We start from the raw sequence: 24,542 nt of genomic DNA, 5'->3' as shown, positions 1-24,542 counted from the left end.
ACCTTGGTGTGTTCACTGAGTTAATGAGTCTTTACAGATACGAGCTTCTTACAGGACGTTCATGATATTATATGGCTCAACAGTGAAGTAAAATTTACGTTAATTTCCTCTTCAGTGGATTGGATTATTATTCATGATGTCATAACCATCTACAGGTAGACTGACCATGAGCTACCTGAGTGAGAAACGATGGTTAATGTCCCTGTAGGAGACACGTGTTCATCTGATATCAACCTTAAAGAACAACACGCTTTATTCACAACATCAGGGGCAAAGAACTACACTACCCACGATCATAGAGAATCACCTCTCTGATTGGTGGAGCTATTTGTTACCATGGCAATGGTTCCTTCCCCTCAGCGCTGTAGCCTAGCTAGTTAGTAAGCTAACAGTAAATGTTCTAAAAACCTTGTTATCAAACTGCAAGATATCACAACACTTCAAATGTGTGACTCCTCCAGACCCGACCCTGTGACCACACCATGGGGGGAGGGGCTGTAGGCACCAGTGGGAGGAGTCAGGATAGGGGCGGGGCCAAGTCTCTGATAGTGTTGAGAAAGTTTGTTCTGCTTCAGTTTAACTCAGAGCGAAGAACAGAGAGAGAGAGAGATGAAAGTCTGCTGTCTGCTGCTGTCGATCGCCCTCAGCTGCTCTGCTGCAGGTCAGTGTTTGTTTACAGTTTATTTACAGCTTGTAGTTTGTTTACAGTCTGTTTACAGTTTGTTTACAGCTTGTAGTTTGTTTACAGTCTGTTTACAGTTTGTTTACAGCTTGTTTACCTTTAGTTTACTCCATGATGAAGCGTTGGAGATATGAACGTGTTCATTAGATATAATTGAAGTCCATTGAGTCATGAAAGAGTTTATGAGAGAAATGATAATTTAGGGGTTAATCAATTAATTCAAAGATTGTTTATAAATAAACGAGTCAGATATTAATAAACAAGATCATTTAATGTTTATTAAATGATTATTATCGTTTACATAAAGTTAATCATCATGTCATTCATGTAATTATTATTAAATATATTATTGTTGTTATTTATTCTTTATTAACAAACTTTAAATGTTGATAAAGTTTGAATGATTTAAGGAAGTTTATTTCATAAAGATGAATGAAAAATTTAAATATTCATTCTAAATAAATATCATGAAATTAAACTTTAAAATATTGATATTTTCACTAAATACTATATATATAACTAATATTTATATTTATGATGTTAATCTGAACCTTTTCAAATAAATCAGATCAAATTAAAACATGAATAAATTCAATCATCATAGTTCCTGGAGTGTCCACTAGAGGCTGGCTGCAGAAGCACAGGAAGTCACATACACACCCATTCAAAAAAGCCTGTTTTTACAGCAGAGATTAACATGTTTACAGCCTGGTTCAAAAAACCAAATAGGTCGGATTAGCTCATGTCTCGATCGGCACACACTGTATGGACGTGGTGTAACGGTTTGTCAGGAGGTTTAAAACCCGCCTCAGCTCCAGCTCTCAGCCTGTCGTTAGGTTGACTGAAAGTTAGACTGAGACAGCATTTCCAGCATGGAGACCGCCATCAATGGGACTCAAGGGCCCCCTGCAGGAACAGACGGGTGAAGTCAATCAGACTTCAAACATTCATATTTACAATACAATACTTTATTGCCCCCCAGAGGGAAATTTGTTGTTACAGCTTTGCACAGTTGGTACACACGTATACATATATGAAAACATGAAGAAAACGTATAAACAAAAAGAAAGAAACACATCGGTGATGAAAAAGGCCAGTCAGCGTGGAAGCTTATTTAGAGCTTCACTAGCCGAGGAGACAGAGCTCTTTTAAAGCGTGCCCTCACACAGTCTGTCCAAGGTTAGCACAAACGAGTTATCAAATTGGAATGCTACATAATTTAGCACTAAGAGCTAAGCGCAAACAGCGGATAAATTTGTCCTTGTCTCCAGCTGCATTGTTGTGTTAGCATGCTAATGTTAGCATTCTTTAGTTAGCTCGTAGCCTAACTTAGCATGTAAATTAACCATGATCTAAAAACTCGTACTAACATCCAAATAATCAGTGAGTATGATCTTCTTCTTTTCTCTAGTCCTTGACTAAAACAGCTTTTATACACAATGGGAGGAGCTGGCCGTCCCATCCATGTAAACACGACTCTGACAACAACACAGCCAGCGGGACACAAGCTTTTCACTCAGAGACACATTTACCCAGGATAGACTGGATTTATGATTTATTTATGTGTCACACATTCTTCCTTTTATTTCTTTAATTATAAATATAAAAATGTTTCTACAGGAGGAGAGGAGCACTTTATAACTTCCTCTCTTCATAAATAATCACGTGACATATAAAATATCTTTATTAATATTCTCATCACAACAAAACAACCAGTAAGGTGATCGGGTGTGAGCAGCTCAAACTCAAACATGCGATGGCCTGCAGAACTCCAGGCCTGTAGGGGGCGTGACAACGACCCCCTAATGAATGATACACTAAAAATAAGTGCGCACAACTGTTATCATTATTATTAGTAGTATTATGGGAAGTCTGTTAACATGTTGACGTGGTCATCTGTTCATTGACCCCACCCACTGAGAATTTTAGAGAGAAGAAGAAGTGAGACAAGGAAGTAGAGACCCTTACACACACATTATCCTAGTGTGTGTGTGTGTGTGTGTGTGTGTGTGTGTGTGTGTGTGTGCGTGTGTGTGTGTGTGTGTGTGTGCGTGTTGGGGAGGGTGATGTTATGAAATCTTGGAGATTCAGGAAACACATTTTTCTTTGAGACCACACACACACACACACGCACGCACGCACGCACGCACACACACACACACACACACACACACACACACACACACACACATTTGCGCCCCCTGTGGACAAATATTCAAATCTCTGTTAATCTTTTACATCTGTTCCTGATCACATCAGGTTTGTCTCTGGATTAACATGAGTGGTTAGTCAGTGGTTAATTGGTTAATTAGCCGACTCTCCAAAAGGTCACATCAGAATCAGAATCAGAAATACTTTATTAATCCCAGGGGGTTATTCGGTGTTACCATTGCTCTTCACACAATACAGCAATAGGAAATAAAATAGAATAGATATAATAAAATAAGCAATAAAATAAGCAATAAGTACCAAGTAGGGCTACCATTATGAATGTACAAGATGAACTGTGTTAAACAGATATTGCACGTTGTAAAGGTGTAAATATATTGCACAGTGTACTGACCAGTTTGCAGACAGATTGCACAGTTTCAGAGTTAACTAATATGTCCAGGTTAATAATCCAGTGTCCGGGTGTGTGATTCTTAGAGGGAGGAGTTATAAAGTCTGATGGCCACAGGCAGGAATGACCTCCTGTGTCGTTCTGTGGTGCATCATGGAGGAATCAGTCTCGCACTGGATGTGCTCCTGTGTCCGACCAGTACACTGTGGAGTGTATGTGGGACATTGTCCAAGATGCTACGCAGCTTTGACAGCATCCTCCTCTTTGACACCACTGTCAGAGAGTCAAGCTCCACCCCGATAATGTCACTGGCCTTGCGGATCAGTCTGTTGAGTCTGTTGGCGTCCGCTACTCTCAGCCTGCTGCCCCAGCACACCACAGCAAACAGGATAGCGCTGGCCACCACAGATTCATAAAACATCCTCAGCATCGTCCTGCAGGTGTTAAAGGACCTCAGCCTCCTCAGGAAGTAGAGGCGGCTCAGGCTCTTCTTGTAGACGGCCTCTGTGTTTTCACTCCAGTCCAGTTTATTGTCCAAGTACACCCCCAAGTACTTGTAGTTATCCACTCTGTCCACACTGACCCCCTGAATGGAAATAGGGGTCAGCGGTGCCTTTTTTCTCCTAAGATCCACCACCAGTTCCTTTGTCTTGGCCACGTTGAGCAGGAGATGGTTCTGCTTGCACCATGCGACAAAGTCACCCACCACAGCCCTGTACTCGGCCTCCTCAACCTTGCTGATGCATCCAACCACAGCCAAGTCCTCAGAAAACTTCTGAAGGTGGCAGGACTCGGTGTTGTAGTTGAAGTCCGTGGTGTGGGTGAGGGTGAAGAGAAAGGGAGACAGGACCGTCCCCTGTGGGACCCCAGTGTTGCTGACCACTCTGTCTGACTTACAGTGTGTAAGGCGTACATACTGTGGTCTGCCAGTCAGGTAGTCAACAATCCATGAGACGAGAGGAGCATCAACCTGCATTGTTGCTATCTTCTCACCCATTAGAGCCGGTCGGGTGGTGTCAAAAGCATTGGTAAAGTGAAAAAATATGACCCTCACAGTGCTGTCCGGCTTGTCCAGGTGAGCGTAGACGCAGTCTAACAGGAAGGTGATGGCGTCCTCGACTCCCAATTGGGGCTGGTAGGCGAACTGGAGAGTATCTAATTGGGACCTGGCTGTCGGCCGGAGCTGATCCAGGATGAGTCTCTCAAGAGTCTTCATGATGTGGGACGTCAGTGCCACCGGTCTGTAGTCCTTGGCGTCGCTGGGGTGCGGCGTCTTCGGTACAGGAACGATGCAGGAAGCCTTCCACAGCACAGGAACCCTTTGGAGACTCAGGCTCATGCTGAAGATGTGATGGAGTACTCCACAGAGCTAGGGGGCACAGGCTTTAAGCACCTTGGGACTGCCATCAGGGCCTGCAGCCTTGCCTGCGTGGAGTCTCGTCAGCTGTCTTCTTACATGGTCTGCGGTGAAGGACATTGTGGATGTGGCTGGGGGGGTAGGGGGGGATGAGTCGTCTGGTAAGAGAGGGCTGTAAGACAGGGAGCTCGAGGAGGGGGGTGAGAAGGACCCCCACCTGATGATCGTGGGCTTAAAGGAGGTGGAGGGGGCTGTGGAGTGGCTGTCAGCAGAGACAGGGTGCAGGTAGCAGGGACCGTGTCGAATCTATTAAAGGGGCTATATATAAATTTTACATGTATAAATAGTTTTTTATCGCCCATTAATAAGCGAACGGTTAACTGATGTGAAAAAGTAGATATTCACTGTCTATCTGTGTTGCCTGTATAACATTTTACCCCGAGACTGTCGTTTGTAGGATGGAGAATGAATACAGACACACAGACTCCTTCACAGACTTTCACATGTGTATGACTACTTACCTCCTCTGTAAACATTATGCCGGTAAATATCCAGTGTTTCGCGGCTGATGATGATGCTCGTTTGTGTACGTATGAGCACGTATGACGAGCAAGCGAGGGAGAGCGAGCAACATGTTACTGTTGCTGTTCACCTAACGGCCATGCGGTATCACTGCAAACGCAGTATTTTTGAAAGTTAGCCCCTTTAAAGAACAGATTTAGCTCGTTGGCTCTGTCCACGCTGCCATCAACACCTCTGCTGCTGGTCGTCCTGAAGCCTGTGATGGTCTCCATGCTACTCCAAACCTCCCTGGTGTTGTTCTGCTGGAGCTTTCGCTCCAGCTTCCTCCTGTAGTTGTCCTTGGCCTCCCCGATCTTAACTTTCAGGACCTCCTGAGTTTTTCTCACCTCCTCCTCATTACCAAATCTAAAAGCCCTCTTCTTAGCATTCAGGATAGCCTTTATGTCCTTTGTTATCCACGGCTTGTTGTTAGAATAACAAAGCACAGTCCTTGCTGGGAAAGTGCTGTCCACACAGAAGTTTATGCAGTATCACCTTGACAAAAATAAAAGAATCAACTGATTTTTATTTTAAATTAATCAATAATTGTTTGTGTCTGTGGAGAAACTGGAATCTTTATAGTCATCTTTATAACTCAAATTAAAAGTGAATTATCTCTAACTCACTGCAGGAGACAGATTCTAGTGGACACTGGAGGAACTGCAGTTTTTAAGTGTTATATTGATCTCTCGTCCTGAAGGTTACAGATTGTATTCACTTTCAGACAAAATAACTGAACTTTGACTTTGACTGAACTGATGGCACACACACAGACCAAGCAGCAACCTCCGGTCTTTAAAAATGAAGTCGATGCTGAAGTGTAAAATCCTGCAATTCGTCAAGTGTCCACTTGAGGCTGGCTCCTGGAACACTGGAAGTCACATACACAGAACAGGTAAACAGGAGTTTTTACAGCATTAAAAAACATGTTTACAGCCTGGTACATAAAACCAAATAGGTCTGATTAGTCATTGTCATTACTGGCACACACTGTACAGGGGGTGAACTCTGTTCTGATTTTGAAAACGATACGTTTTATCCATAGTAAAGCGCGCAACTGGCATGATTGTTAAGAGGCTTAAAACCTGCCTCAGCTCTCAGCCTGTCTTTATGGTGAGACAGCATTTCCAGCATGGAGACCGCCATCTATAGGACTCTAAAGCCCCCTGCAGGAACAGATGGGGGACGTCAATCAAACATTCATATTTACAGTCTGTGACACACACACAAACAGAGAGACACACACACACACACACACACAGACACACACCAACACACACCCACACACAAACAGAGAGACACACACACATACACACATACACACATACACAAACACACATACAGAGACCCCCCCCCCACACCCACACACACACACACATACACACACAGACACACACACACACACACACACACACACACACACACACGCACACACACACACAAGCTTGTTTCACTTCTTGTTCTGGTTGTGAAACTCGATGACAGCGTGTTTAACTGTCACATGAAGCTTCACTTCAAATCTGAAGATTTAAATTAAACTGTTTTATATTCTTTAGATGACGTTTAAAAAAATCTTCATTTCCTGGTTTTGTGTCTGAAAGTTTCTCCATCATCGTCGAGTTATAACCAAGTGTTTCCTTATAAAGATTCATACGCCACTTCACACTTAGTCTGATATTATACTATACTATACTTTCACATAAAATATTAAAATATGAAATGTATTATGGACGTCTACGGGAGAAATCTTTCAGAGGTAATATCTGATACCTATAGCGCCACCTTGTGGTCAGTTATTAAGTGTTAAAGGCGACAGTGTGGTCTTTGGATGAAGACTCATCAGTGTGTTTTTTTTAAATATGCATCAGTTATTAACTTCTGTAACTCGACAGCTCTTTACTCCAATCAGACCAAAGTGGGCGGGAACATTCTTCATATCTGTCAATCGATGAGCCCGCAGTGACAGTAAACGTCTAAAGCAGCAGGAGGTCGTTTGTGTGTACGATGTGACAGTTGATGATTTTACACCATGTCACACATAGGGGGCACTGTAGTAACACTGAAACAAACATTCACGTATGTGTGTTTTAATTATTGTGCCTCATACAATCTTTTTATACTCATGAAGACAGACAGTCCACATTTTCACCTGTAGGGGGAGCTCAAGGGTTTATGAAATGTTCATCTGGTTCTGGTGAATGAGGCGTCTATTTAGTGTAACACCTGGTAACATTTGAGTTTTTAACATGTGAATGTGTAGCATTAGTTTGAACCTGTAAGACAAGGTTCTGGGCTCGCTGCTGAAGGGACTCACTGAGGAGTCTATAGGCTGAGACACCTGTCAATCAAAATACAGACACACCTCTAACATCCTCTTTAGAAACGTTGACCTCGAGTAAAAGACTGAAGTTTTGACTTCAGTCGTCTTCACTGCAGGTGATCACCATGACGATGCACCTGCTGCCATGACAATGGGCACCGCCCAGTTGCCTGACCAAGCCCCTCCCCCTGGGCTATCTCAGCAGGTCCAGCAGCAGGAGGCGGCGTGGAGACAGGAAGTGCTTGACCAGCTCAAACAGCTGGTCCAGGTCCAGAAGGAGGTCGCCAAGGGCCAAGTCCAGGTGGTCCAACTGCTAGGCATGCTGGGAACTCAGGTGAGTCACATTTGGTTTAAGTTTAGCTTATTTGAGTATAAGTAGTTTAGTTTAGCTTAGTAGCCCCTCTATTACTACCTTTGAAGACGGTCTACATGGGGGGAATCATTTCGTCCCCCCGTTATGCAACTGTGGCTATTTTGGCGTTATGGGGGATAAAGGTTAAACATCGGGACGTAATATCGCTCCTTGAAACAGCGCTCTGAACAGGGCCAGTGATGAGTGAGGGCTTTAGCGTCAGAGATGAACCTCAGAGAAACGCGGTGGGCCGATCATGTAAGCTTTGAGGGTGAGACGAGACGTGCATCTATTCAGACTTATAAACCAGGCACATGTTCAGCATGTCACCTGGACAGGTAACTTCTGGTTTAACTAATGTAACCTGGGTTCGACGTTGTGTCTTTAGGGGTCTCAGCAGATCCAGGACCTGCAGAATCTGGCTCGACATCAGAGTCTGCTAGTGGAGAACCATCAGGCTTTACTGCTGCAGACATCCCGCATTGCCACCCAGCTGCAGGAAGTCCTGAAGAAACCTGCCCCGCCTATCACTGATCCCAGCCAGTGAGAGGACTGCCTTCTCCACAGGCAGCCAATCAAATCGCCTGTTTGTTCAGACAGCAGAAAACTGCCAATATATTTTGTATAAACTGGCCATCCATTGAAGGAGCCCGTCAGAGAAGCTGTGGCAATGTACCATGAACAAACCTGTCATTTAATCAATGATCAATAAATCTGAAAACTAAAAATCAAACTGTTCAATAAAACTCTGAAATCTGCTTTATAACATGATACCAATGTTTCATGTAATCTCTAATGAAAGTGTACAGGTATTACCTGCAGCCTGTTGGATGATTGACAAACACCTGTTTCTTTTAATAATACAGATTTCATTAACACTGATGTGAGCTGCTTCTTCTTCTCTGATTTTAAATAAAGTTGTGTTCCCACATCCATCCAGTGACTGAGTTTCTGTGTGTACTCTTAATTGGGAGGGGGGGGAGAAACTTGGTACGACTCACACCTGGGGATGTTCAAACTTTTTATTTAACATCATCCACAGTAAATAAGACAAGTAATACTTAAAGACTGCATATAAAAGTGGGTGTGGTCTCTCTGTGGTTGGTTGAATTCCTCGGTGAAGCCTCGAGTTTGGCTGTCACCATCAGAGTTTTTGGAGCCTGAAGTCACCTTTGGAAGAGATTGACAAGCTAAGTGCTAGCCATAGTTTTTTTAGCATGAGTAAATTAATTTAACCTGGACGCAAATTTTGGCTAACAGCTGCTGTCACTTTAAGATCACACATAGAACACATGGAATATCCTGCCAAAACAAGCGGGTAAAAGAGGCTTAAAGTTTGCACGTTACTAACTGTGCTGATGTTGACATCACAGTGACTATTTTTGAATCTCTTTCCTGTTTGTTTTTTTCAGGCCCTCCGTGGATCCATCTAAACTCGGACATCCTGCCAAATCAAACTGAGGTGGTTCTGACTGCTGGCTCAGCCTTCACCCTCAGTTGTCATGGTGACAGTTTAACACAGTGGTCCAGCACGGCGTTCCGTCTCCTGTATCAGAACCCACTACCAAACCCAGTGGAGGTGAAGAAGTCGGACCCCAAACACACTGGGACTTATAGCTGTCGGTACACCAACCGTAGCCTAGAACACCTGGTCACCTGGATCCACTTGTATGTCAAAGGTAAGGTTATCTGAGGCCACGCCCCCTGACAGAGACAGAGGCAGACAGGTAATAAGAGTGAGTTCAGGAACAAAACAGTCCAGGACAGGTTTTGATATTTAAGATAGGATAGGAGAGTTTCAAACACAGATGAACAATTAACTACTGTGTAGTCTGCCTAACACTGTCGTCTGTTTACAGTGTCGTCTGTTTACAGTGTCGTCTAAGTACAGTGTCGTCTGTTTACAGTGTCGTCTGTTTACAGTGTCGTCTAAGTACAGTGTCGTCTAAGTACAGTGTCGTCTGTTTACAGTGTCGTCTAAGTACAGTGTTGTCTGTTTACAGTGTCGTCTGTTTACAGTGACGTCTAAGTACAATGTCGTCTAAGTACAGTGTCGTCTGTTTACAGTGACGTCTAAGTACAGTGTTGTCTGTTTACAGTGTCGTCTGTTTACAGTGACGTCTAAGTACAGTGTTGTCTGTTTACAGTGTCGTCTGTTTACAGTGACGTCTAAGTACAGTGTCGTCTAAGTACAGTGTCGTCTGTTTACAGTGTTGTCTAAGTACAGTGTTTTCTGTTTACAGTGTCGTCTGTTTACAGTGACGTCTAAGTACAGTGTCGTCTAAGTACAGTGTCGTCTAAGTACAGTGTCGTCTGTTTACAGTGTCGTCTAAGTACAGTGTTGTCTGTTTACAGTGTCGTCTGTTTACAGTGACGTCTAAGTACAGTGTTGTCTGTTTACAGTGTCGTCTGTTTACAGTGACGTCTAAGTACAGTGTCGTCTAAGTACAGTGTCGTCTGTTTACAGTGTCGTCTGTTTACAGTGACGTCTAAGAACAGTGTCGTCTAAGTACAGTGTTGTCTGTTTACAGTGTCGTCTAAGTACAGTGTCGTCTGTTTACAGTGTCGTCTGTTTACAGTGTCGTCTAAGTACAGTGTTGTCTGTTTACAGTGACGTCTAAGTACAGTGTCGTCTAAGTACAGTGTTGTCTGTTTACAGTGTTGTCTAAGTACAGTGTTGTCTGTTTACAGTGTCGTCTGTTTACAGTGACGTCTAAGTACAGTGTCGTCTGAGTACAGTGTCGTCTGTTTACAGTGTTGTCTAAGTACAGTGTTTTCTGTTTACAGTGTTGTCTGTTTACAGTGTCGTCTAAGTACAGTGTCGTCTAAGTACAGTGTCGTCTGTTTACAGTGTCGTCTGTTTACAGTGTCGTCTAAGTACAGTGTCGTTTAATTACAGGATCGTCTAAGTACAGTGTTGTCTAAGTACAGTGTAGGCTAAGTACAGTGAGTGTTGTAGAGATACACACAGGTGTTCATGTTTACCTCATTTCAGTCACATCAACAAAGAAACGTACGACGGAGGATTAGGGCCATGTTAAAACATTTTTTTTAAATTTCGAGATTAAACAAGTAATTTTATGAGAATAAAGTCGTAAATTTTATGAGATTAAAGTCATAAATGTACGAGTTTAATCTCGGAAATTATTGAGTCTGAGGCCAGCCTGCGCGAAAATTATGAACGTAGAACTCTTAAAGTCAGAATAAAGTTATTATTATAGTCTATATCAGAAGAGCAGCAGCACCCTGTTCTCAAATGACAATGATGGAGTATCTTGTCCTAAAGGTTTCACTAATAAGGAAATAGGCTACTTCCTTGTGTAGTCGGTAAAAACAGTTAGGCTAGTTCAAGAGACTTTTTCATTTCAATTTGTAAGACCTTGTTTATGTGTAAAATTATGTATGAACAGGACACAAACTGGCTCTGCACTTGAGACACTTTAACAAGGCAGACAAGTGCAGATAACAGAAAAAAAGTTGTTTTGTTAAGGCTTTACTTGCAAATATGAAACTACACATGCTTTTGGCACATCATCATCTTCACATTGTCATAAAATATCAGTACCCTGAAAAGATACTGCAAGAAACTGTGGCTTTTCCAAAGAAAGAACCACACTGACTTGGAGGAAGTTGTCTGCAGGAAAATACTTTAAGAGTTCTACTTTCATCATTTTTGCGCAGGCTGGTCTCGAACTTGTACATTTACGCGTTTAATCTCGTAAATTTACAACTTTATTCTTGTAAATGTACGACTTTAATCTTGTAAATTTACAACTTTATTCTCGTAAATTTTACGACTTTATTCTCGTCCTTGAACCGATCTCTGTGTCTTCACTCTGCTAAAACAGATTCTGAGCTCACCGATTTCTCATGATCAGACAGGTAATTTGAAAAGGTCTTCATGTTATAATAACATTTCCCATAATCCTCCTTCCTCAGACCCAGATGACCCCTCCAACATGTTCGTCACCCCCCGCAGTGTCACCCCTTATGTCAAAGAGGGACAGGACTTCCTGTTCAGGTGTCTTCTGACTGACCCATCTGTCACCAACCTCACCCTCCAATTAGAGAGCAAAGTGGACAGAGGGAGGGGCCTGCCTCAGGGGATGAATGTGACCTTTGACCCCAGGAGGGGAGCCCTGATCAGAGACCTGCAGAGGTCTTTTAACGGACACTACGTTTGTTCAGGCTGGAGTGGGGGAAGACAGTTTAATTCAAGACATGTCGAGCTGCTGGTGGTCCCCCGTAAGACCTGTCTGTCTGTCAGTCTGTCTGTCTGTCTGTCTGTCTGTCTGTCTGTCTGTCTGTCAGCCTGCCTGGCTGCTTGCCTGCCTGCCTGCCTGCCTGTCAGTCTGTCTGTCTGTCTGTCTGCCTGCTTGTCAGTCTGTCAGTCTGTCTGTCTGTGTTTCTGTCTCTGCTTATCTATCTCCCTGATGACCTATTTGTCTCTCTACCTGTCTGTCTGCAGGGCTTCGTCATCCTCCCCTTCTGTCACTCAGTCAGGTGAAGTCGATCCGTCTTGAAGGAGAGAAGTTTGAGGTCACCTGTCTGACCAGTAACCCCACCCACTTGTACAACATCACCTGGACACACCCTCGCATAAAGGTCAGAGGTCACCTGTGGGTGCTAATTACACATACACACACACACACACTCAATCACTAACACACACACACACACACACACACACACACACACAGACTCACTCACTAACACACAAACACACACACGCACACGCACGCACGCACGCACACACACACACACACACACACACACACACACACGCACACACACACACACACACACATACACACATATTTATTTGTTTGTTTTTTCCCAGAAACTGAACGTGACTGTCAGCCGTCTCTTTGACAACCATCGCCTTTACATAAACAGCACTGTGACGGTCTCACCTGTCAGTCAGACTCACAAAGGAACCTTTATCTGTACTGCTGTCAATGAGGCAGGAGTTGCCACGGCAACCACACACCTTAGAGTTCTGGGTAAGAACATTTCTGAGAAAAATCAAATAATAACTGAAGATAAAGAGACAAAAGAGAGATTAAAATACCAGATCACCAGTTCAGAGAACTTTCCCTTCTCTCTTCAGATCGGCCCTACCTGAAGATCTACCTACTACCAGTGCAACAAGCTAACACCAAGGCTAAAGCTGCCAATGGAGAGCTGCTCACTAACATTAGCAACACACCAATGGAGATGCAGGCAAAGCTAGAAGCTAACACAAGCATCAGTTTACTGGAAGCAAATGGGAAGCTAATTGCTAATGTTAGCACCAATAGAAAATATGTGAATGGAGCTAAACGTGCTAAAGTTAGCGGTAGCAGGATAGTTGAGGTATATGAAGGTCAAGACGTGATACTAACTTTTGTGACTGAGGCATATCCTCCAATCAGAAACCTACACTGGACAGCGCCAACCCAAGTCAACAAAAACAACAACAACAACACAGTGTACCAGGAAAGCTACACTGTCAACAGCTACAGGTGAGCATGCTATCTTCTTCAAGTTAGCATGCTATCTGCTACAAGTTAGCATGCTAACATTCACTACTCTGTTGATATTTGCGGCAGCGGTAAATGTTTTATTACGAAGTTCAGATCAACGTGTTACAAAGAAATTATGACATAACAACAGGTGAACACCATTAAGCACCAGGTTAAGCTTTGGTGTTAAGGTGGTATTGATGATGTTAAGGTGGTATTGTTGGTGTTAATGTGGTAGCGTTGGTGTTATGGTAGTGTTGGTGCTAAGGTGGTATTTCTTTCCTTTAGGTCAGAGGCAAATTTGTTGCTGCGTCGGGTTCATCAAGAGGATCGAGGTCGGTACTCGTTCCACTTCTCCAACGTGTTCTTCAACGGCTCGCAGAACATCGACCTCCAGATTTATCGTAAGAATCTCTCACATCCTCCCTCACGTCCTCTCTTCTTTTTAGGGCCCGAAGCACTGACAGTGCGAAGGACCCTATTGTAACCCAAGGAAATTATTATTTTTCCCATTATTTTCCCACTCTTTTTGACGGCTCTACGGCGCCCCCAAACGTCAGCCAGGGTACTGCGCTTAACCTACATGCACGAAAAATGGTGAGCATTATGCATCTTGGTGAGACAAACAAAAGGTTACATTATGACCATACTCTAAAATGTACAGGAAGTCCGCAAATTTCAGTTGAATTTCAAAATAAGACGATTTTGCGCGACCTATTTGAACAAACTAGTCCGAGAGCCTTCATCCGATCATCGCCAACTCAGTGTCAGTGTGTTCTACACACATTTAAGATCTCAGCTTGTGCTCTACACGATTGTACATAAAAGGGCGTGGCCACGGCATACCATCAAACTTTGATGTCTCAACGCGCCCCTTTTAACCTTCAATAGGCCTCCCCATAGGGGTTTTGTTCACCTACATGCATGACAATTTTTATGTATATCAATCATGTCAGGACCTACATAAAATCCTCAAAACCCAACAGGACGTCCGCGCTAATTTTTTTTAATGTTAAAAAAATTGCTACACTTTGCACTTCACAGGCTACCTATTTGGACGAACCTGCCCCAGGGCATTCATACGATCATCGCAAACTCAGTGTCAGTGTGTTCGAGACATGTGGAAGATCTTCCGTTTTATGGGCCACACGATGGTACATAAAAGGGCGTGGCCACAGCCTTCCATCAAACTTTGATGTCTCGGCAAGCGCCTTTTCAACCTTTCCAAAAGGCTTCCACATAGAGGGTTTTTTCTCCTACATGCATGGCAATTATTATGTATATTAACCATGTCAGGACCTACAAAAAATCCTCTTGTAACCATAGTCAGAACCCAAAAGGAAGTCCGCCATCTTTTTTTGCATTTTGAAATAATGGCCCAATCTTGCGTTTCACAGGCTACCTATTTGAACGTACTTCCCAGAGGCATCGTTCATCAGATCATGAACAACTTACTGTTAGTGTGTTCTAGTAATGTTGAATATCTAAAGTTACGCAAAACCAAGATTTTGCATGAAAGGGCGTGGCCACGGCGTACTGTCAAAATTTTATGTCTGGGTGCACCCCTGTAATATCTTCCAAAAGACCTCCCCATAGAGGATTTTTTCACCTACATGCATGACATTTTTTATGTATATCAACCATGTCAGGGCCTACATGAAATCCTCTTACACCCATAGTCAAAACCCAACAGGAACTCTGCTATATATTTTTCAATTTGTTTGGAAAATTATAAATATCAAGAAAATGTAAAGAAAAGGTAACAAATATATCAATAAAAAATATAAATCGCTTACTGCTTTGTAGTAATGAATTACTATTAACAAAACATGCATTTATGATGAGAGTCTATCAAAATATTATACCACAAAGGGTATTTTACACATTAAATGAAAGGAAATTCAGTCCAAACCTCTAAAATTAAGGCAATGCAGCCATCTGGTGGCTAATTTCAGTAAATTATTCTTTTGCCAAGGAATATCCTTTCCAAATTTTTTGACATAAATAAAAACAGAAAAACTTAAAGCAGTTACTTTTAAAGGACAGAAAAACCTCCAGAGGAAGCTCAATAATCCTTTATTTAAGCCTCTGCAAGAGGAAATAATTTTTTAAACAACTGAGATTGAGCTCAGTATTTATCACAAACGGCTGTTTTACTCCAAACAAATTTACCTTATGGCATGGCTCACATGGCTTTGTGTGTAACAGCTAACCCCTCTAAGCATACAGAAAATTATTTTAGAGCATACCTAATCAATATGTCCAGAGATTTAAATAATCAGTAATATACCGATGTGTCATGCACCCAGCATACACACTTAGACCATGCTACATGCTTATGGTTTGTGAAAAAAAGTAAGTACAGCTATACAGAAATAAAAAGTAGCCTATAGCCAGTACAGGTGGGGGAAAAAAAACTTTATTTTGTCTGGCCATGTTATATTGTGTCATGGCTGTCAAGTTTTGATATTTTCATTATACTAACAGCAAATTGGCTTGTTTAATTTTTATTGCTGAAGTAAAATTAATTAAAAGAATTACATTTTGAAGAAGTTGCACTTTTAACAATAACTTCAATTGTGCAATCTTTCATACATATTTTTGTCCAGTTAACTTCCTTTACAGTGAAATAACAGTTCAGATTGAGCCTATTACAAGGTTTGACTTTGATCACAGTATTGGTCATTCTCAGGGCTTCTTGATTTATTTAATTTTGTTGACATAGAGAAAGAAATTCTTAGCATCTTGCAAAATGTGTACAATTGCAATAATATTGAATCCTAAGTCAGTATTGTGAGAATATCGTGCCGTGGGGCCTCTGGTGATTCCTACCCTTAATAGCCAGTATGTAAATACAGTACATGAAAAAGCAATAAAATGAGACAATGATGAGTAAAGTCTGATGGCAATGGATGAAAACACCAATACAAATGCTGATTTTTAAATTTCAAGATTAAAGTCGTAAATTAACGAGAATAAAGTCGTAAATTTACAACTTTAATCTCGTAAATGTACAACTTTAATCTCGTTAATTCACAACTTTAATCTTGAAATAAAAAAATAAAAAAATGTCATGCAAGTGGGCCCTTCATCACTGCTTGCGGTTTTAATTATTTTTCTTCTTCTTTCTCCTCTTGACTCCTGCTGCTTTCCTTTGTTCTCTTCGAACTATTACTGGACTTTAAATCTTGTATATGTGTTTGTATGGAGGTGAAGAACCTTTGTTTAGATGTTGTTGATGAAATGACCTTCTTGAATCCTAAGTTCTTTTCTTTTCTTTTTAATGAAATGAATAAATGAATATATAAACGTCATGATCTGTCAGGCTCTCCGAGCGTGGCTGTCCGTCTGGAGAACGATTCCGTCACCTGCAGCAGCTCTGGATATCCATTACCCACAATCCTCTGGTACAGCTGCCCCGGGGTCCAGGACACGTATGTACAGAGCAGAGTGACAGCACCTCCTACAGGCGGCACTATGACTAACATCATCTAGACAAACTACTTTGTACAGTCCTGTCCTGATGGTGTCGCTAGAGGAAAGCTAACAAACTGAAGCTGAGGTTGTTGGAGTGAAATGTTTGATGACAAATGTTATGACCGCAGATCATTTTTATAAAGACGTGTAACGAGATGAAATTCCTCACACTCCAAACATCTGCAGATGTTTTTTTAATATACTACTTATTTATTTATGTTCTCCTGTTGAAGCAGCAAGTTCTAAATGTCATGAAAACAATCAGAGAAAACATTCATAACAGCGTTTAATAAAGTCTTTAAAAAGAGAGAATTTATTATTCCTGTGATTTCTTAAAGATGAAAAGTGATCAAACAGAATCCCTGAATCCCCTCACCTGCTGCAGGTGTGGAGACGACTCCACCTATCAGCTTCCTCCTGCTGATGTGACCTCACAGGAGGGGGAAGAGGAGCAGGTGAGGACACACCTGTCGCTCCCTCTGTCTCCTTCTGATGATGTCACTGTGGAGTGTGTCGCCTACAACCAGGTGGGAGAGTCTCGTCAGGTGCTGTCTGCTCGTAAGTTTCACGTTTCAATAACGAGTGGAAAATGAAAAACTACACGTGAAAAAGTTTGAAATGTGATCTCTCGTCCGTCAGGAGAACCGCCCACTTTCTTCTCTCGCGCTCTGATTGGTGCTCTGAGCTCAGCGGCCGGTCTCCTGCTCCTGCTCTCATTGGTCCTCTTCTACAAATGGAGACAGGTGAGTTTGATACAGTCTGTAATCATATGATGATCTGTCTTTGATGTCATGGAAACATGTTTACTAAATAAATCATCTGCCGCCATGTTTGTTCTTCTTCTGCCAGAAACCACGATACCAGATTCGCTGGAAGATCATCGAGAGCAGCAACGGGAACAACTACACCTTTGTTGACCCCACCCAGCTGCCGTACAACTACAAGTGGGAGTTTCCCCGAGATCAACTCCGCCTTGGTACGGGACGCCATTTCACTAGCAGCACGCCACGACAGTCTGCGTTTGAGATATTTAATGACGAGGGTTATGCTGAATGTGGAGACCATGATGGAGGAGGATGTTGACAGTCAGCTGGTCTAGAAGGACGGACTGAAGGCCGGGCAGAGGGAGACCTGTCTCTAAGAGGATCTCGATCCAGACTGTTCCGAGGGCTAGACTAACAAGATGAAGGGTAGAAGAAGAAGGGAGGAAGGAATGAGGAAAGGAAGGAGGGAGGCTGGATGAGAGGAAGGAGGTAGAGGAGGTTGGATGAGAGGAAGGAGGCAGAGGAGGGTGGATAAGAGGAAGGAGGGAGGATGGATGAGAGGAAGGATGAGAGGAAGGAGGCAGAGGAGGGTGGATAAGAGGAAGGAGGGAGGATGGACTTCATTTAACTTCATTTAATATTTATGAACTTTTTATTCTGTTTTATTTCTCAGTAAACTGAACCTCCTCTCTTTTTCACTATTAAACCACACACACACACACACACACACACACACACACACACACACACACACACACACACACACACACACACACACACACACACACACACACTGCAGGTCCTGTTCTGGGGTCAGGAGCGTTCGGGAAGGTTGTTGAGGCGACAGCGTACGGTCTGGGAACCGACAACAAAGTAACCCGAGTCGCCGTCAAGATGCTGAAACGTCAGTCTAACGAGCTCCACCATTTTGATTTGATGGAAATAACTTTATTAGTAACATGAGCGTGTACGACATGAGCTCACTCAGACTGATGTTTCATGTTTTATTGAACAGCGAGTGCTCACTCAGAGGAACGGGACGCTTTGATGTCCGAGCTGAAGATCCTCAGTCATCTAGGTTACCATGACAACATAGTCAACCTGCTGGGCGCGTGCACTCGAGGAGGTGACAACCATAAAATTATTATCTCATGGATCCATCTGCACCTGAAAAAAGTGTAATGTTCATTCTCAATCTCGCTCCTCCAATCAGGTCCCATGTTGATGATCACAGAGTACTGTAGCCATGGCGACCTGCTCAACTTCCTGCGGGCTCACACTCAGGACTTCATGGCGTCCATTTTGAGTGTGGATGAGGTGGAGGGCGGAGCTTTCTATAAAAACATGGCCGCCCAGCGGCTCAGGAGGTCTGAAGTTTTCTGTGAAAGTTTTATTAATGAACAGGAAACGTTAACTAGCAGCAGATGAGACGATGAGTACATTTTTATTAACCAACAGGAAACATCAAGTAAAAGTTTGACTTTATTTAAACCTTGAAGATCTTTTATTATCTTCAGACAGAGCTCAGTATAAGAGGGTTCATATTTAACAGAAGAAGAAGACAAAGACAGAACCCTGAGGGACTCCTCAGTGATCATGAAAAACTGAATTTATTTACCTGCTGAATAATCAATCACTCAAGCAATTGTGTGTGTGTGTGTGTGTGTGTGTGTGTGTGTGTGTGTGTGTGTGTGTGTGTGTGTGTGTGTTATAGTGACAGTGGGATCTCGTGCTGTTCAGAGTATCTGGAGATGCAGCCAGCTTTGAGTCCAGGAAAAACATCCACAAGTGAGAACCTGACCACACCTGACCACACCAGAACACCTGTATCTTTTATCTTAGGTCAAACCTGTCTCACTCTCTTTCTGTGTCTCAGGTGTGCAGAAAGACAGTTTGTCTGTTGGTGACCTCATCAGGTTTTCCTTCCAGGTGGCTCAGGGTCTGGACTTCTTATCCACCAGGAATGTAAGCACACACACACACAGTTAAATAATTCTCTCACCTGTCTGTCTCACACCTGTCTGTGTCACCTGTATGTCTATCACCTGTCTGCCTGTCTGTCTCACACCTGTTTGCCTCTCACCAGTCTGCCCGGCTGTCTCACACCTGTCTGTGTCACCTCTCTGTCTCATACCTGTCTGTGTCACCTGTCTGTCTAACACCTGTCTGCCTGTCTATCTCTCACCTGTCTGCCTGTCTGTCTCACACCTTTCTGTCTCTCACCTGTCTGCCCCTCTGTCTCACACCTGTCTGCCCGTCTGTTTCACACCTGTCTGTGTCACACCTGTCTGTGTCACCTCTCTGTCTCATACCTGTCTGTCTCTCACCTGTCTGTCTCACATTTGTCTGTTTCTCACCTGTCTGCCTGTCTGTCTCATCTGTCTGTCTCACACCTGTCTGTCTCACCTGTCTGTCTCATACCTGTCTGTCTCTCACCTGTTTTTCTCTCACCTGTCTGTCTCACACCAGTCAGTCTCTCACCTGTCTGTCTCACACCTGTCTGTCTCTCACCTGTCTGTCTCTCAGTGTATCCATAGAGACGTAGCGGCGAGGAACGTCCTGCTGACAGACGGTGGTGTTGCAAAGATTTGTGACTTCGGTTTGGCAAGAGACATCAGGAACGACGACAGCTACATCGTTCAGGGAAACGTCAGTGTTCACCTCTTACCTGTGTATGGAGAGCTGACAGGGTCAAAATCTTCAATCACAGCTGTTGTTTATAAACACAACCACAGAAAGCAGTGTGTGTGTTCCATGAGTTTGTGGACATCAACTGTAAAAATCAGCTGATTTGTAAAAAGCCATTAAAAAAAAAACAACGCAGAGTATTTTTCAGTGTGTCTTATTTTGACACTTCCTGTGTGTTTTATTTTGAAGGCTCGTCTCCCGGTGAAGTGGATGGCTCCAGAGAGTATCTTTCAGTGTGTGTACACGGTGCAGAGCGATGTCTGGTCATATGGAGTCCTACTGTGGGAGATCTTCTCTCTGGGTAACCATGGCAGCTTCTCATCCAATCACATAGCAGCTCTGTTTTAATAGATCATTGCATGATGGCTATTAGTGTTGCATTGAACATCAGATAGGTTTACATTGACTACAGTTCCCATGCGCCTCAGCAGCTGTTGCTTCCAGACCTGTGACATCATAGTGATTTAACATTTTAAACACATAGCCACTCCCACTTCGTTCGCAACAGTGGAGGAAGCTATCTAATTGGATTCTTCTTTCAGCAATGCTCTCTGGGACATGTAGTTGATAATACTATGTGCCTGTGTGCCTACCTGTTCAGGCAAGAGTCCGTACCCAAATGTTGCAGTGGATACAAACTTCTATAAGATGATCCAAAATGGCCGCCACATGGATCAGCCAGACTTTGCTCCTGTAGAGATGTGAGTGCATAACATAAATATATATATATATTAAAAAAAAATCAGTGACAGATGTGAGCAGACAGAATGACGTTTGTGTGACTGTTAACAAACATTTTTTTTTACACACATCTGTCCAGGTATCAGCTGATGACGCTCTGCTGGAGTCTGGAGCCTACAGACAGACCCACCTTTAAAATGATTGGTCAGATCATAGACAGGCTCCTCCCCCCGTCGTGTCATACTGAACAGGTAAGGACACACATGTGGCTGATTCCTGAGTGTTGTCTGATGCTTTCATCAACTGAACACTTGGTTTTCTCCTTCTGCCTCAGACGTACAGAAACATCTCTGCACACAGAGAGGAGGAGGAGGAGGAGGAGGAGGTCGGAGGAGGAGGAGGAGGAGGAGGAGGAGGAGGAGGAGGAGACGCATTAAAGAGAGGAGAAGAAGAGGAGAGCAACACAGGTAAGTTACCTGTATGCAGGATGGCTCCAAACATTTTGGCTAAAGGGAATATACAGGGCTTTGATTAGGCCCCGCCCCCTTCTGTCAGTAACGGTGCATTCATGTGGTGTCGGACACCTTGGCCCTTTCCGAATAGCCACAGTTCAGTAGGCAGTACGTACTTTTCAGTAGGGAGTTTCAGTAGACTGAACTTTCAGTGTCATTCAGAGATGCATTTTTTGTGTCCACCTCAGTATACTGAACATTTCAGTATGGATACTAACTTCCGGGTTTTATGCAGTATGGATCGGATGCATGCTTTCAGGAAATTAATTGTATTTTACCACCCACAATGCTGTGCGAAATTAAACGTAAATCGTCACGTCATGTACTCCTCCAAATCAAAACAAACGAGCGTGGATTAATTGAATACATTTTTAATCTAGAGTTAAAGTCCCGACTGAAATCACTACTTTTAATTAACAACAGAAAATATAACAAATATCTGAATTATTATAAAACCTTTCTCCCTCTATTTAAATAATGATTTTTTAAATGCGTCTTTATTGGTTTATTTTATATTCTATATATTACTGTCTTTCATTTCTACTTTCCTTTATGTACTGTATGTTATTTAGTTATTTAATCTGCCTTTTACTCTTCTTGAATGAAGCTAAACAAAAAAAAAAAAACGGGTGAATTTGGCTGGTTTGTAACGTAAATGACGTCACTTCCATACTGAATGAATCAGATGAAGTAGGAACAAATATCTGCCTATTGAATAGTAGGTACTAACAGTATACAGCACGGATAGTAGGTACTGCCTACTGCCTGCTGACAGATTGAGTAGGTACTTGACAATTCGGATGCAGCCCTTGTATGTAAAATGAACATGAACACCTGCTCAAGTCGGTACAACTCGGAAACTCAGAAAAGAATGAGTTGCCCGACTTCCCGACTTGATGTCAGAATCTTCACCACCTGGGGGGCAAAATATGTTCTGTTATTGTTAACATACTTTTTATTAATTCAAGTATTGCACATCAACTTTTTCTCAAATATAACTTTTAACTGTTCCATTTCACTGATCTTCTCCTTCATAGCATCAACTCTTTTTTGTGTTGTTGTTATAACATTCAGACTTTCTGAACTGAAATCACATGAACACACTGAAGTCAGATGAACGACTTCCCAACTCGTAACTTGGATCACCAGAGCAGCACATGAATGCAGCATATGTTTATATTGACCATAATATTCATGAGAGCAACCCATCCGGATACTTTGCCCAAACAATGCCGGCCACGCCCCTTTCTAGGTGAAATCATTCCATCTGAATGAATGGCGGTTAATGGAAAAGTAGGGGTCTTTACTGATTTAAAGTCTTAAAAAAATGAAAACCGTACTTTAAAACGGAAAGTATGAGCCTAAATCTCATGACCAGTGATGTAAACATTTAAAATATGACATTTCTGAACAGAGATCGGCATCATAACGGTATAAAATTAACCGTGTACGTGAGTGTCTGTTCAATCTCTCTCCATCAAACTGCTCAAACGAGTCATCAGAGGAAACTGACTTTTAACACCTGATGAGTAATTATTAACCATGTTACCTGAGAGGGATCTTTATTTTTAAATAATATTTATTTGTAATAGTTTCTAACAGTGTTCATAGCTGAAATGCAGTGGTTAGACGTTTATTTTAGAGAAAAGGGGACATAAACTCTGAGTTATCAGCTGATTTAGAAAAGAATAACACATGTAAAGTCACCTGGATGATATTAAAACCTTTTGTATTCATACGAGACGAGGTGTTATATCGAGCTAATGAACTTTTTATTTTGACATTTATTTTTCATTAAGAGGATTTGCTGTAGTGTTCCTTCGTTTAGAGACATTTTCACCAACACATTTATGTGACGTGACAGTGGAAACGTTGTTAATACGTTAGTGAATGAATGTGTGAAGAATCTGTTAACACACTTCTCTTCTGTCACAGAGCTGGAACATGACAGTGGTCCCACAATTTGCCACTTTAATCCTCTCTAGTTTCAGTCCAAACACACAGAGCTCTTCTTTTACCCGCCTTTGTCCTTTGTTAATGAAAACCCGATAATAAATTGTGTTTTTAAAATAGTTTGAAGTACAAAAAGCTACGCAATCACATTTAATCGCACGGCTACCAGTGTTTTCTAATCTAGCGCTGGTACATTCTCAGGGCTTGTTTTCACCCAAACGGGGGCGTGGTCACTCTGGCGAGCCGGAAGTGACATTCGACTGCTCTTATGAATGCGAAGCTTTGATTATGCCCCGCCCCTTCTGTCAGTATGTTTATATTTAGCATAATATACGGGGCTTTGATTAGGCCCCGCCCCTTCTGTCCAGAACCTGTTGCTAGGAGACAATTTACCTTTATAAATCTGACTCCGCCTCCTTTATTATCCTCAGAGCGCCATGACAACGAAGATGATGATGGGGCGGAGGGGTCAGGTGTGAAGAACATCTACCAGCTGTCCTGATCGTCCCGTCCAATCAAAATGTTTGTCAAAACTGTAAAACTTTATTGAAACAGTCAGAGTGAACATTCAGCTGCAGAGCGCAAACAAAGATTTCAGCCAAACCCTGTTTGATTTTTTATATTGAAATTAATTTAATTTAACAACAAACCCTGAACAACCACTCATTTTTAAACTTTATTTTGAAAATCCTGAGGAAATGATGTCAGTCATATTTCAGATTAAAAGCCTAAGTAAATGCAGTCGAGACGAGTTAAAGTTTGTATTAATAAAATCTGTTTGATTTAAGCAGCATTAACCAAAAGTATTTATCCTGAATCAACCAATGAATCAACCAACCAACCAATGAATCGATCAATCAATCAACCAATCATTCAATCAATCAACCAACCAATCAATCGACCAATAAATCAATAAATCAACCAATCAATCCACCACTTCCTCTGTCCTCATTGATTTTGTTTGTTTATATTTTCAAAGTCATTTCTTTTTTTTCATCATCACAGAAATAAAATAAATAAACATGAGACTGAGTTTGTTTTTATTGATCAGCTGATTATGATGTCACAGTATTGATTATGGTATTAATAACAGCATCAGAGCCGAGTTATAAGATTAGAATATGATTGCTG

General features: G+C 42.3%; 1 protein-coding gene across 1 annotated transcript; it reads left to right on the top strand.

Moving 5' to 3' along the window:
* Window positions 1-556: 556 nt before the first annotated feature.
* csf1rb (colony stimulating factor 1 receptor, b) lies at window positions 557-24,437 on the top strand. The gene is made up of 23 exons (XM_061055762.1): window positions 557-661; window positions 9,245-9,511; window positions 11,772-12,077; window positions 12,301-12,437; window positions 12,673-12,835; window positions 12,943-13,336; window positions 13,625-13,740; window positions 16,662-16,770; window positions 17,199-17,371; window positions 17,453-17,556; window positions 17,663-17,789; window positions 18,377-18,481; window positions 18,593-18,703; window positions 18,791-18,944; window positions 19,292-19,365; window positions 19,454-19,542; window positions 20,104-20,226; window positions 20,455-20,566; window positions 20,867-20,966; window positions 21,086-21,197; window positions 21,281-21,344; window positions 21,375-21,413; window positions 23,843-24,437. Exons 1-23 carry the CDS (start codon window positions 610-612, stop codon window positions 23,911-23,913), a joined length of 3,102 nt encoding a protein of 1,033 aa, XP_060911745.1. The 5' UTR covers window positions 557-609; the 3' UTR covers window positions 23,914-24,437.
* Window positions 24,438-24,542: the final 105 nt, after the last annotated feature.

Source organism: Labrus mixtus, chromosome 14 (genome assembly GCF_963584025.1).
Source record: "Labrus mixtus chromosome 14, fLabMix1.1, whole genome shotgun sequence".
Lineage (NCBI taxonomy): Eukaryota > Metazoa > Chordata > Actinopteri > Labriformes > Labridae > Labrus > Labrus mixtus.
This window is presented reverse-complemented; position numbering and strand designations above follow the sequence as displayed.